This window comes from Pinus tabuliformis, chromosome 6, assembly GCF_031772625.1.
Source record: "Pinus tabuliformis cultivar Carrire ecotype Pingquan chromosome 6, CPIR1, whole genome shotgun sequence".
In the NCBI taxonomy this organism is placed as follows: Eukaryota; Viridiplantae; Streptophyta; class Pinopsida; order Pinales; family Pinaceae; genus Pinus; species Pinus tabuliformis.
In genome coordinates this window covers 241,697,990-241,712,581 of record NC_142292.1, presented here as the reverse complement: position 1 = coordinate 241,712,581, position 14,592 = coordinate 241,697,990, and the positions used below count along the sequence as shown (strand labels likewise).

General features: G+C 36.6%; 1 protein-coding gene across 1 annotated transcript; it reads left to right on the top strand.

The window, feature by feature from the left end:
* Window positions 1-3,528: 3,528 nt before the first annotated feature.
* LOC149258298 (uncharacterized) lies at window positions 3,529-7,667 on the top strand. Its single transcript, XM_089371202.1, has 2 exons — window positions 3,529-3,636; window positions 5,512-7,667. The coding sequence occupies exon 2, from the start codon at window positions 5,535-5,537 to the stop codon at window positions 7,650-7,652; it is 2,118 nt and encodes a 705-aa protein (XP_089227328.1). The 5' UTR covers window positions 3,529-3,636; window positions 5,512-5,534; the 3' UTR covers window positions 7,653-7,667.
* The last annotated feature ends 6,925 nt before the right edge of the window (window positions 7,668-14,592 follow it).

The window sequence follows — 14,592 nt, the reverse complement described above, 5'->3', positions numbered from 1 at the left end:
AATTAAAAAATAACATTGTTGTGAATATTTCAATCTTATCATCCATTTTTTTTTTCTTCAGTGATTTATTAAAAGGAAATTTTGAACTTCTAAATCGCCTCCCAGTTTGGTCGATGCATATCTAATTTGAAATTTATCAAAGGAAGTTTACCTTTTTACATGAATGGGTAGAAAATATAATCGTAAATTAGTTCGAAGAAGATAAAGAGAATATAATAAAGGAGATGCCAAACATAATGAAAGAGGCTCTTATTTTTTTGGCTCTTGAGATTTTAATGCTAGAGTTTTACTTTATTTTGTTTTTTCGAAGGCAATCTTTAATTTTCAAAGAATTTTGTGAGTTAAATAGCTTGACTTTCCCTTTTTATCTTTTCTTCTCATATTTATTTTAATAAGTTATTCTATGTATGTTATACAACAATATTAATCTAGGTCTGATTATGTTTTCTCCATTTCTCTAAAAACTTTCATGACATTTCAGGTCAAGGGGAATAACATCCATAAGTTGTAAAAATTGAATGCAATTTAAAAATGGTTTACCCAATAGTCTAAGGCATCGTTAAACTAGTCACATTGGGATTTTATTGAAAGAACTATTTAAATGTTATCTTTGCATTTATAAATTTATATGGGGATATATTAATAAATCCTTGTGTACATTGTCCCTCTGCAATTTTATGAGTGTTTTGTATTTTATTTTGAAGCAATTACTTATATTTCTTCCCAATCTTTAATCATCCAACTTTATGAATTGTCTTATATATTTGTAAAACTAAATCCTCACTGTAATTTCTTTCATTCTTCTATATAACTCTTATTATTTCATCCACAAGAGTTCAGGTTTCAGTCCCTTGGGGACAAAGTCTGTAGTATTATTTTTGACTCTCATAGAGAGATATGTTTAGGAGAGCATGCCCTTTGTGTTTTTGAGACATTTAAATAAGTAGCAAGAATCTCATGAATATTCTCCTATGCTCGTTATGATCTTTAAATGAATGAAATTATTTTAGAGTTCTTTGATTATAGAGACCATCAATCAACTTAATGTTTACCATTTTTCTTCAAATATTTTTCATCATAATGTATGAGTAGATGTGTACCATGGAACAAATCTTTCAATTAATATGTATTTATGTTCTTTCATCTTTTAAACTCATACTAATTCTAGATTCACATTATCTTAAAAGGATGGAAAACTATTCATTGAAAGCATACAAAATAGATAAAAGTTATCTCTCTCTCTCTCTCTCTCTCTCTCTCTCTCTCTCTCTCTCTATATATATATATATATATATATGAGTTTTCTATTTATCGCTCACCTAATTTCATTAAAATTGGAAAAAAAATATTACGAGGAGAGGCTTCCTTGTTCAAAACAATATTTTCTCTCAATGTTGGTCTCTTTTCCCTTGATGAAAGAAGTGACCAACAAGTAAGTAGTAGGGTGTTAGACATAGCAATCTTTAAATCTTGAAAGTCATAACCTATGATTTCATTTCTAATTGAAATAATCTTTTTAAGCAAGGTGATGTGGGGAGTTCTAATCTTATGATATTTCTTGTTTAAATTTCTACAGTAACCAATTAGATCAAGAAAATATCATATACTCTTAAGATTTTGGATTGTGGCCAATCCTTCATTACTTCCATTTTCTTCATTTCTATATGTACATCATAATTACTAACAATATGACCCAAATATTCCACTTCAAAGACACTAAAGGAACACTTGGAGTTATTGAGAAAGAGTTGATGATTAACACACAATTATAAGACTTGATCAACACGGTTGACATGGGAATGCAAAATTTTACTCTATACCAAGATGCCATTAAGAGATGAGGAACAAATGGTAGAGAAATGGTTGAAATATGTTGTTCATAAGACTTTGGAAGGTGAAAGGTGCATTGTAAAACCCAAAATAAGATCACCAAGAACTCATAGTGGCCTTTATAAGTGTGAAAAGTAGCTTTGGGACTATCTACCTCCTTCATGAAAATTTGATGATAGTAAGAATATATATCAAATTTGGTGAAGAATTGAGTTCCCTTGAGCTCATACGAGAGGTAATAATGATGGGATTGGGAAAATTATCTCTAAAAGTTATTTTGTTCAACCTTTGATTAAAATATTCATGGATTCTAGGACTTGCTATATTTCACACTAGAGATTGTTCTAATGTAGGTCTCGAGTCATTGATGTCCATAATGTTGACATATCTTCTTGGGCTTAAACACAATTTGAGACTTTCACTTTGCTTTAGAGCCATAAGGTTATTCCTCTCCAGTTTGGGTGTTCTTCAACATCCTCAAAGGAGTCTTTTCCACCAACGATCTACCACTCTGACCTTCTTGATTGACTCAAATAATTCATTTTTGCATCACTTTTATCATTTCATTTTTGATAACGCTTCTCCCTTTTAATTTTTTGTATACCAATTTTGTGTTTAAAATAGTTTTTATGGAATTTTTTTTATCTTTTTAAACTCCTCATTGAGTGTATACTCTCAATCCTGTGTAGATTAACCACTCCTCATACTGGCTCCTTAATTCTTGTTGAATTTATATCATTACGAATTCCTCACAGAAAATGATCCCCCCATAGGTGACCCAAGATTATTCTTGGTCGACAGAAATGTAAGCCATGGGCATACTTATTTGTTAAGGAAGCAATCCCATGTTTCTCTAGTATTTTGACAAGGAGCTTCTAAGAACTATTCCCATTTTTCCTTCCTGTATTCATCCTTGGTATTAATTGGCTCATTAAGGGGGCTTCGCATTCAACAAAATGTTTGAGTCCCTCATCAAGAAGAAATATGTGGAGTAAAATAGGTATTGAACAAAGAAAGAGGTCGTGAAAGTCAATATAAAATTGGTCCTTTATCTTTTTATGGAAGTTTGACCTTCAACTAGTTGTCCTTCATAGTATTCTGTAGTGATTTGTTCAACCCACTCATGTAGGTTCATTCTCCCATTGTTAATAAGTTTTGACATCAACCACACATCATTGGTTGGACAATGCATAAGATGATTGGTTGATATACTTTTTTATTTCGACAAGGATGGATTCAATATATGTTTTATGTGTCTTTGTGAAGAATTGTGATCTAGATTTAGCTAGAGATAGTTGATTTCTCCTAATATAATTTCTCAAATAGTTATTGATTTTCCTCTTTCAGCATTCTTGAATATATTATAGGATCAAAATTTATTTGTACATATTAAGCTAACTTAGATTTAGGAACTATTGGAAATGGAAACAATGTTATAATCTAGTGAATTGCACACAATATTACTAGTACATACATATAACGAGCAAGAATTAAGTAAAAATGATCATACAACACATGAGATAAAGCAAAGGGAAAACAAAAATAAAAGTATCCCACCAAAGCACTTCTTTGTATTAATCCATAAGCATTACTACATACATTCATATTATATATTATATTTATACCTAGCTCTATACAAAATTACAACGATCATGTTATATATATATATATAGATATTGTGGTTTATACGAACGGAGAGTCACAGATGAAGCTAGAGGTGCAATAACGAGATCAAGCTACCATCAATGAGTTCAAGCTAGTGGTGCCTCGAGGGCAAAGAGGAGGACGCAGGTTCATTTTTCCTTGGTATAGCTTTACTTTTTGTTTCCTTTCTTTTGATTTCCGTGAGTAGATGGATGTCTTCAATATACTCACAAGGTTACGTATTTGGTTGACCGAGATTTCCTGCAAAGAAGTGTGATTACCAGAAAGTAGAGAGTGAAAAAAACTACTAGCAACCTATAAATACATATGTAAAAGTTGATTGAAAAAAAGGACAACTGAAGAAATATTTTGATATAAATTTTCCATAAAGTATTTGATATTTCCTCTTTAGTTTTTTCACACATGGATTTATTGTCTTTCCTGCCTAAAACCGTTTTATCCTCTATTCTAAGCATTGTGAGATTTTTTTTTAATATAATTTAAAAGGGTAAATTTATAATTATGAAATATTTAATTAAATATTATCTTTATAATTATTTGAGATTAAAAATAAAATTTTATAAGAATGGAGATTTTAAGTATTGAAAGAGTTTAGAATAGCAAGGTATTTGAAGAATTAGAAAACTAAGATCCATGAACAAATTTAGAAATAAAACTATTACATTTAAGCAATATGTTTTTTTCTGGGCTATTTCCACATATTAACGAGATATATTGTTAGCTATTGTGTTTATAATTTTCTATGTTGTGATAATTTATTATCTCCTTTCTTAATTTTCTTTATGTTTGTAGACATACACAACATAATTGGTAGGTTATTCTCATTCGTGTGATGATTTTTCTTACTTATTTTTTAAGTTATTAGAAAATTAATATGAAAGAGGTTATCTCTTAGTGACTTATAAATTATTCTTAATTTCTCAAAAATGTCTTGGTTTTACACAAGTAATATTTGCACTATTATCTTAGTTGTTCATGTTTAATCTTTGTTTCATGTCACTTTTTTAATAGCTCTTAGTAAGAACAAGATAGTTTTAAAGCAATAGAGGGATGTCGCTCTTAGTAAGAACTAGATAGTTTTAAAGCAATAGAGGGATGTCTTATGGGCCGTTTCATTGGGCGGCTATCAAGTTCATAAGAGTCATTTTCCCATGTCACTAATGAGCCTTTTCATTTGGCCGCTATCAAGTTCATAAGAGTCATTTTGCCATGTCATTATTAGGTTACAATTTTACTTGTGACATATGTTCTTCTGATATATGGCAATTAAGGTTGGCAATGTATAGGTAATCTCACTCTTACTTATGGATGGATGACATAATTCCAAATAATTTTAACCCAATGAAATAACTTGAGTGGTTAAATGCTTTGGTTTTAATGTAAGTCTTGGGATTCACTCTCAAAGTTGGTTGTTTGGATAACATGCTTCACTCATGTCTCTATTAAAGTAAGTACCATAATCAATGCTAATGAAATTAAACTAAGTAAAACTAATTAAAATACCAAAATTACCACTACATACATATACACATATATTAAGGAAACAAAATACCCTTTATTAATTTTATTAAAATTTTAGATTTTTGATGGTGGAATTTTGAAATCTAAGAAATCAGATAAATCATTTGTCATCGAAGTATTCTCAAGAATTCCATTGAGTGACGTTCTATTATTATGTAACCTAGAGGCATGTACTCTAGACCAACTGTGCATAAGGCGGTTGAGAGCTCTGAACTTCAGCCGATTGCACATTCCCTGAATATTCGAGAATCAGATAGACATGGGCGATCAAAAAATTGACCGTCAATCCAATTTTTTTTTTTGACTGCGGCCATGTCCTTCCATTCCCGAATATTTGGGGAATATGCGATGGACTTAAGGATGCTCTGTTTGGACCTATAGGAACCGGTTGTTATAAAGACCGTCCTCTCTGTTTACATAGAAAGTGAAACCACTCTTGCAATCTTATTTCAGATTGCTCTTGAATTCACCTCCCTTCTCTACATTTCCGTGCAGGATTTGCCACGACGAAGGAGAACATGGAAGGAGCCGCGAAGTGTAATGACACAAACTTGGACGCACCGCTGCCTCTTATAGGTCTCTACATAACAGGAGCATGTGCGATCTGCATAGTAGCAATGGGAATCGACACCATGAGAGGCCTTGTATGTAAGAAACCCTGGTTGCCCTGCAAATTCTTCTCCTTCAACGCAATAACGCTGGCGCTGCTATCAGTGGCCTGCAAGCTTCCTATGGATCTGTCGACCCGAATGCCGGCACCCCAAGATCAGTTATCCAAACTTAGCGGTACCGTTTTCATATGCGTCAGTATGAACTTCTTCATGCCATCGTTGGGAGGGTTGAAGAATGAAGAGATTGTTGCAAACATGCTGGCTCTCTTCATCTTCGTCATTACGGCGGTGGTCAATATGAGTATCCAGTTGAGTACTGGATTAATCTACAAGTTCAGGGCCGAGAACGTCGTGGTGTTGGTGTGTATGTTGCTTCTGCTGGGCCTCATGTGCTCATCGGCTGTTGCAAAGGTGGCCGCCATTAAGATATTGGAAGAACAGTACGGGGATACAGATCAGGACAAAAAGAGAGTGTGGGAGGTGGACATGGAGTATTTAAAGGAGCATATCCGCGAAACATGGCCGATCACTTATACGAGCAATCCAGAGTATGTTTTGGCTCGCTCTTCGTTGTCTATGGGAGCTGGGGCTCTGACTTGGGTTTGTGTTCTACTTCTCCTACAGGCTGAGATTCGGTCTTTGTTCACGGATTTTTGCACTGGACAGTCTAGTTATCGGTGGGCTATTTGGCCTGTGTTGATCTCTCAGACACTTGCAGTCCTTGCGGGGAGTGTTGCGCCAGCCTTAAGATGGCTTAATGCAGCCAGGATGGTGACCAAAGACGCTGGCCCACGACAGATTTCTGTCGAGAGATTGCGGGTAAGGGAATTGAAGGATTGGAAGGAGAATCCACTTTGTCCCTATTTCAGGAAGCCATGCTCGAAAAAAATAGCCTACGTGCTGAGAAACATGATGTTAGACATATGCATATTGCTGCAGAAGGCTTTTGTTCAGTCGAGCAACGCTCTCTGCCTTGCCTCTGCTCGGTTGGTAATGTTATCTACGGGCACTATCTCTTGTAATGTTCCCGGAATCTGCACTCGGGATAAGCTCAGCAATGACCATGTATTGCATCTACCGGGAAAGGAGTTGATATTGAAAGCCGCTATCGAGGACATGAAGCAACGGATGGATAAGGGAAGGAAGGAGAAACGTGATTTATTGGTGAAACTTCTGGGCAAGTCCACTGAATCTGAAGGATTCAGGAACATGTGTTTGTTTTCCGATAGTAAAGTTCCATCCATTCCTAATTCGTCTTCTGAAGTGCCTCTAAATTGTTGGACTCTGCCTGCTGTGACCCTCATTGCAATTGCCGTTTCCCTTTCTAGGTTCAAAGAAGATCGGATTAAAATGATGGTAGATGGTTTATCAGAGGGCCTGGAAATGATGAAGTTTGTGGAGAAACGTTGGCGCAAGATGCAGTTGAGGGACGCGAGGAAAGCGGGTGAGATTGTGTGGTCGACTATAGATATCAACAAGAAGTGGTTGGACTGTGACCTTCAGAATCTGCCCATCAATAAAGACCACCCTACATTGACCCCGCATATGCAAATAATTGAGCAGCTCGCGGGTATGGGAAAAAAGGAGGTGGGGGAAGTACCTTCTCAGCAATCTTACCATTGGTCTCCAGAGGCTTTGGCAGGAAACAGCCTTTACAGAATCAGCAGGACCATTCTTGACTTCAACACATATGAAACGGTGGACGATCTGCTTGATTGGATGGAGAAAATTCTGGCAGACATTGTGGGTAAATGTCTTTCGAGGCTTCCCAATGCCATCTTTATCGAATATGTTATTGCACGCACAAATGCGAGCGAAACACACATGAGAAATGCGGTTCGCTTTCTCGGGAAAGCCGATCATTTCTTCCAATCTCTTCCTTGTTCTCAACATCAAGATCAAGTTAAACCGCATAATGTAAAATTTACTCGTCAAAAGAAACCATATGATCCAAAGGTTCATTGTCAAGGATTCCCTGGATTCCCTTGTGAGCATGCCCATAACGAATTTTCAACATTTCCATAGACGTCTTTTAAACTCTCTCTATATCGATAGCGAGGGTGACTGCTTGAATGGGCACCGAAGTTTAGTCATGGTTGATTGCACGAATTCCAAACGTGGACATCGTGTCCTTTGGGTATTCGTTAATTAGCTTTATTGTCTGGTCTAGGTTTAGTTTTGCTTAGGTGTTTTAATATGGAGAAGTATATGTTTGTATGTAAGCTGCAATTATCAAAATTGTTGTTAGGTTATGAGGTATTTTATATTTTGGTAAATCATGAATGTGATGTAATGTTGATTTGGTTAAATTAATTAGATCATAATTTAGTTAAGATAAGTTTGATTTAGTTATTTGATGGGTTTATAGGTCCATGATATTTGTTAGGATGAAGACTTATATAAAGCATGATGCTTTACAAATTTAAGATATTTGTTATGATGAATCCTATTTAAAGACTCGAGCAAATTCATTATAGAATTTACAAATCTAAGATATTTGTTATGATGAATCCTATTTAAAGGCTTGAGGAAATTTATTATAAAATTCAATAGTACGAGGTAAATTCATATTAACCAAATCTAATATATTTGTTATGATGAATCCTATTTAAAGACTTGAGGAAATTCATTATAGAATTCAATAGTACCAGGTTAGATTCATATTAACTCCTGACTTATACATGGATTGGTATTAGGCTAAATATTCAATAAAACATATTTATTATATAAATAATTTTTATTTTCATTTTTTTTAAGAATATTTGAGTGAATAATATTTAATAAAGATAAATTTTATAGAAACTGCTTAATTTACATTCTATAAATTTAATAATAAATTTATTTACTTTTCTATACAATTTTGTTTATTTTTTTTTACCCGAGAGAGAAAAAAACTAGGAATAAAATTACATTCTATAGACACACTCCTGACTGATACGAAAAGCAATCATCTAGCAAAGAAGATTCAAGGTATGCAACCCTATGGTCAATAAGCCCCAAACCATAGACCAAAGAGAATCAAAATAAATTGGGCATGCAAGCCCTTCCAAATATAGTAGCAAGACATTTAGGCCCACAAAAAGCGCAAAGAGGGGGAAATATATGGCACAAAAAAACCACCCGACATTGGATGCATCAGAAAAGACTAAGGCAAAAACCCATGCCACTAAAAAACAACTAAAAGTGAGTAGAAAGACTCAAAAATGAGGAAAATTTACAAAATATGAGTACAAGTTGCCTAGCTAACTCAAAAGAAGACCCAAGAATAGTCTTTATAGAAAATAAAAGTTGGGCCACCAAACCCAAGGAGAAAAATGCGTTGAAATCCATGTAGCGAGTTGTGAAGACAACACTAGAGAAAGCATGGAATGTGGCAAGAAGAGGCTGAGACGAGGCACTTTTATAACACTAGAGCAGAACCCAAGTGTTGGCTACTTGAATTGTTTATTGATTAAACAATCGAGTACCACATTAATTTGTCAACCCGGGAAAGTCCTTTTATTTCAAAGGTGACCTCGTACTTTATGTACTTAATTCTAAAAGCATTAAAAGTTGTAGTATACACAATTCTATCTTCTGTCAAACTCCTTACTCTATGTTATAGCAGTTAAAATATGTTGCAAAGATGAAATGAAAGCAGTTAACTAAGAATACAATTCTGCAAAGAAAATAATGGCTGCTCTGTTAGCAGAGGATCAGGACCCTATCCTCAGGGTAAGGATGTTCAGCACCTGCCCCTGTAACCAAATTGCCAACACACACTGCAATTTCTAATCACCGGTGAAGTATTCTTTTACAATATCAAGCAATTAACAAAACAGAGTATCAGCAAAAGGAAATTATCAGAGGTAATGCTTGTTAGGATATTCCGACACATAGGATATAGTTAAGTTCAACTTGGTCTAGTATAGAGTTAGGTTAGAGTTAGGTAAAGTGTGTTTCTTTACCGTTGTACATTTTGTAACTTACAATCCGACGGTCACGATATGTAGTGATCCGACGGTTCACTCTCACCTCGGTATTACCGACACTTGATCCGTGGCTTGACACCCGATTGGTCCATGAGTTCTATTTAAAGCGCATGGAGGGTCATTGTTCGGGTAATCCGTGCATGAGAGAAGCTTATGTAAATTTTCATTCTTTGATTAATAAATTGCCTGTAGTACCCACGTTGGGACAGGCCGTGGACTGTTTCCCTCCTTGCACTCTGAGGGTTTTAACCACGTCAAAAATACTGGTGTATTGATTTGAGATCTGGTTGTGAGCGGTGTCCTTTTGGTATTCTTTCTGTGGAACTTACCCTGTAAATTCCTACATGGTATTAGAGCTATTTGAGGGCCGCGTCCGTTGGTGATCCAAATCTGAAGCCGGTAGAACTGCATGCGGCTGTCGTTTCCTAGATCTGCTGTTTCTGACTGCTTTCGGGCCGAGAGGACTGCTCTGTTGCGTTCGGAGCATCTGTTCCAGTGAGGAACCCCTTTCGTTTCACGCGAAAAGGTTTTCGGTAGCCCTAGCTGCGTCATTTTTCAGATCGGGAGGTATACAGTGTTTTTTTTTGCAGTTTACTGTTATTTTCTCTCTGCTTATTTCGGTCACAGTTTATTTAGCCTTTTTTTTTTAACCGGATCTATACCTTTCATTTCTGCGTATGCTCTTTGCCCTGCGACTCTGTGCGATCTGGGCAAATCAGAAACAGAAAGGAAGGATTTTTCTCATGCGTATGCTCTTTTCCCTGCACCTTAGTGTGATCTCGGAAAATCAGAAACATTGAGAAAAATATTTAGTTTTTCGGCTAAAGCTAACTTTGAGATTTTTTTTTAAATTTTTTCTAGTTTTTTGGCTAAAGCTAACTTCGAGCCGCAAGGTTCGTTTTTCTTTGCATATTCGTGTTGGGTTTTGTGTTTTGTGTTTTGTAGGGAAAAAGAGCTTTCTCAAGGCAAGCACGCAAACCAAGCCCCCCCCCCCCCCCCCCTCTCTCTCTCTCAAATTTTTTGTATAGATCAATTGGTTCAAAGCTATTTTAAGAGAGTAGAGGTCTTGGGTTCAAGTCTCCATTTTGTGGGGGCGGATTTTTTCATTCCCGCACATTCGCGCACTTTGCCGGCAACGTCAACAATTTTTTTTTCAAAAAGCCATAACTTCTTCATCCGGAAGCCTTTTTCAGAGCCGTTTTTTTTAAAACCGCCTATTTTTTCGAGATCTATCCATTGGAACACTTACTTTCAGCATCTTCAGCTTCAGTTTTAAAAAAAAAATGGAAAGTCCATGCCAAGTCATTCTTGACAGCACTAACTACTTCCAATGGGTAGCCTACATGGAAGATTTACTTAGAAGTAAAGGTCTCTTCAGAATAGCCACAGACCAAGAGAAGAAACCAAAAGATGAAGACAAGGCGGCAAAATGGGAAAATAAACAAGATCAAGCACGTGGTTTGATAGGGATGTCTATTTCTCCTGATCTTAGATTCCACATTGCAGAACTTGAGACTCCTCATGAAGCATTAGGAAAACTTGCTAAAGTTTTTGGGATTAAAAATGAAATTAGAGCCCATCAACTTGAAAATGAGCTGCTTACTTTGGATCCTAATAATTTTTCTTGCATTGAAGATTTCTTGTCCAAATTCAAGACCCTTAGATATCTCTTGGAAGGTGTTAAAGTTAAGAAAGAAGATGGTAACCTTATTTATTCCATCCTTACTAAGTTGGGACCAGCCTACTCTGTATTTGTTTCCACTTTCCATTCTACAAGGGAAGCTTTCATTTGTCAAGGACAAGACTACAAGGCCCCTTCCTTTGACTCCTTTTGTGATTCCTTAATAAGAGAACAAGAAAAACTCTTACACCTTGGTCTTCTTAATCTTGGAAACTCTTCCACGAAAGCGTTAGCCGCCCAGCAGCAACCAAATTCAAAGAATCCTAAGAAGTCATATCCTCAAAAGAATGGTCCTAAACCATCTCAGCCTCAAAATGAAAGATCATTTCAGCAAAATGATAAGACCAATAAAAACAAATGGAAGAAGACTGATAGACATTGTAACTTTTGTAATCGAGATGGCCACTTAGAATCTAAATGCTTTAAGAAGATGGAAGCCTTGGAAGCCGCAATGAAGAAACATAACATCCATGTGGAGCCTACTTCAACTTCAACTTCCGGAATGGCACTTTCTGCATGTCATTGTCAATCATCTCAGTCTGGTTATGCATTAAATGTATCTTCTTCTTCTTCTCATTCTCATGAGTGGCTCATTGATTCTGGAGCCTCTTGTCACATGGCCAAAAACCAAGCCATGTTTTCTTCTTTAAATGATTGTAACACCAAAAATATATATATTGGTGATGATAGATCTCTTAATGTTGTAGGGACTGGAACTGTTCATCTAGACAATGGTCAGTTTAATGATGTATTATGTGTTCCAACCTTATCCTGCAACCTTCTATCTGTCTATCAGATAACTCATTCAGGTGAAGGTAAAATTGTTGAATTTTCACCTCATGATGTTGTAATCAAGGATCTAAAAGATCCTAAACAGATTCTAGCTACTGGTCTTGCTGATGATTCCAAAAGGTTGTATAAGTTTCACAACTTTGGGTCATCCAATCTTCCCTCAGTATTTGTTGCTCATAATGATGAAGTGAGCAAACTTTGGCATGAGCGATTTGGTCACTTAAACTATCGCTCCCTTCAGCATCTATGTAAAGAAAATATGGTGACAGGTCTTCCTATGGTATCTTGCAGAGATGGTGTTTGTTCCGGATGTGTACTCGGAAAACATCATCGGGACAGTTTTGACAAACGTGCCTCTTGGCACGCCTCAGCCCCTTTACAGCTTGTGCACAGTGATTTATGTGGTCCTCTTCCTGTTGCTTCATTCTCTGGCTGCAAGTACTTCTTAACTTTCATTGATGATTTCTCCAGACGCACTTGGGTATACTTCTTAAAACTCAAGAGCGAAGTATTTAACACTTTTTTGGCCTTCAAAGCCTTTGTTGAAAAACAATCTGGACATCAAATTCTTAAGCTAAGAACTGATAATGGTGGAGAATATGTTAAAAACACATTCATCAACTTTTGCACCGAAAATGGAATTCAAATGCAACATACTGTTCCATACACTCCACAACAAAATGGTGTAGCTGAAAGGAAAAATCGCACCTTAAAGGAAATGGCTAATTGTATGCTGCAATCTAAAGGACTCAGTCTTAGTTTTTGGGCCGAAGCAATTAATTGTGCAAATTATATAATCAATCGCACTCCTACTAAGGTTCTAGAGAATATCACTCCAGAAGAAGCTTGGAGTTCCATTAAACCAGATGTAAGTCACTTTCGTGTGTTTGGAAGTGAAGCATGGGCCCATATTCCAGATGAAAAGCATAAAGCTTTAGAACCTAAGAGTGAGAAATGTACTTTTGTTGGATATTCTGAAGATGTAAAAGGTTATAGACTTATTCCATTTAAGTCCAAAAATGTTATCATTAGAAGAGATGTAAAATTTGATGAAAATAAATCGGCCTGCGAGCCTAGTCCGGCGGATGTGCCACCTCTTCCTATCTCTTCTACCTTTGAAAACATTTCTTCTTCAGATGATGAAAGCGAGGATGATAATCCTCCCCCACCTTCTCAGGATCCTCAACTTCCAAGATGGGTCCGTGCTACTCGGGATGCAGCAGGTGATCTTGCCGGTGATCCTACAGATCAGCGACGTACACGTTCTCAGTTTGAAAGAGCCTCTTCTTTACTGGCTCAAGCTCCAGTAAATCATGATCCTGACACTTTTGCAGAAGCTTCAGGCCATCCACATTGGGAAGCAGCTATGAATGAAGAATATCATTCATTGATGACAAATGATACATGGGATCTTGTTCCTCTACCAAAGGGACGCAAACTTGTTAGATGTAAATGGGTTTACAGAACCAAGTATGGACCAGATGGGAAAGTTGATAAACATAAAGCTCGTCTCGTTGCTAAGGGCTTTTCACAGGTTGAAGGCATTGACTACACTGAAACCTTCTCCCCTGTTGCCAAAATGAACTCTATCCGCCTTGTTCTTTCCCTTGCTGCCTCTTTAAAATGGGAAGTCCATCAGATGGATGTTAAATCTGCCTTCTTGCATGGGGACTTGCAGGAAGAAATCTATATGGAACAACCCATTGGCTTCATACAAACAGACTCCAGCCTTGTTTGTCGACTTAAGAAATCCCTTTATGGCCTCAAGCAAGCTCCTCGGGCTTGGTATGCCAAAATGGATAGCTTTCTTTTAGAATCTGGCTTTTCTAGGTGTCATTCTGACAATACTGTCTACACCAAGAAAGTGGGCAACTCTCTTATCATCCTTGTTCTTTATGTTGATGATCTTATTCTTACTGGTAGTGATCCCAACCTTATAAACCATGTGAAGTCCAGCCTTAAAAAGAAATTTGAAATGACAGACTTAGGACACTTACACTATTTTCTCGGTCTTCAAGTCTTGCAATCCCAGGAGGGTATTTTCCTTTCCCAGTCCAAGTATGCTTGTGATATTCTTCGTCATTTTCACATGGAAGACTGTAAGCCAGCCCCTTCTCCCTTTCAGTCTGGAGTCAAACTTTCAGTCTCTTGTACTTCTCCTGAAGTTGATGCTACCTTATACCGTCAACTTGTCGGAAAACTCTTGTATTTAACCCATACTCGTCCTGATCTTTCCTTTGCTGTTGGCCTTGTTGCTCGTTTTATGCAAAACCCCCGTGAAAGTCATTGGAAAGCAGCTAAAAGAATACTTCGTTATGTTCGAGGTACAGTACAGTTTGGGATTCATTACAGTGCCAAAGCAGCTCCTCTGTTAGTTGGTTTCACTGATTCTGATTGGGCTGGTGACCCTGATGATCGGAAGTCTACTGCCGGTTATGTCTTCACTCTTGGTTCAGGACCTATTACATGGGCTTGTAAGAAACAGGCTGCCATTTCTCTTTCGTCAGCAGAAGCAGAGTAT

Bases quoted from the DNA above. Each gene is read 5' to 3' on its own strand.
- LOC149258298 (XM_089371202.1), top strand. From the start codon at position 5,535: ATGGAAGGAGCCGCGAAGTGTAATGACACAAACTTGGACGCACCGCTG.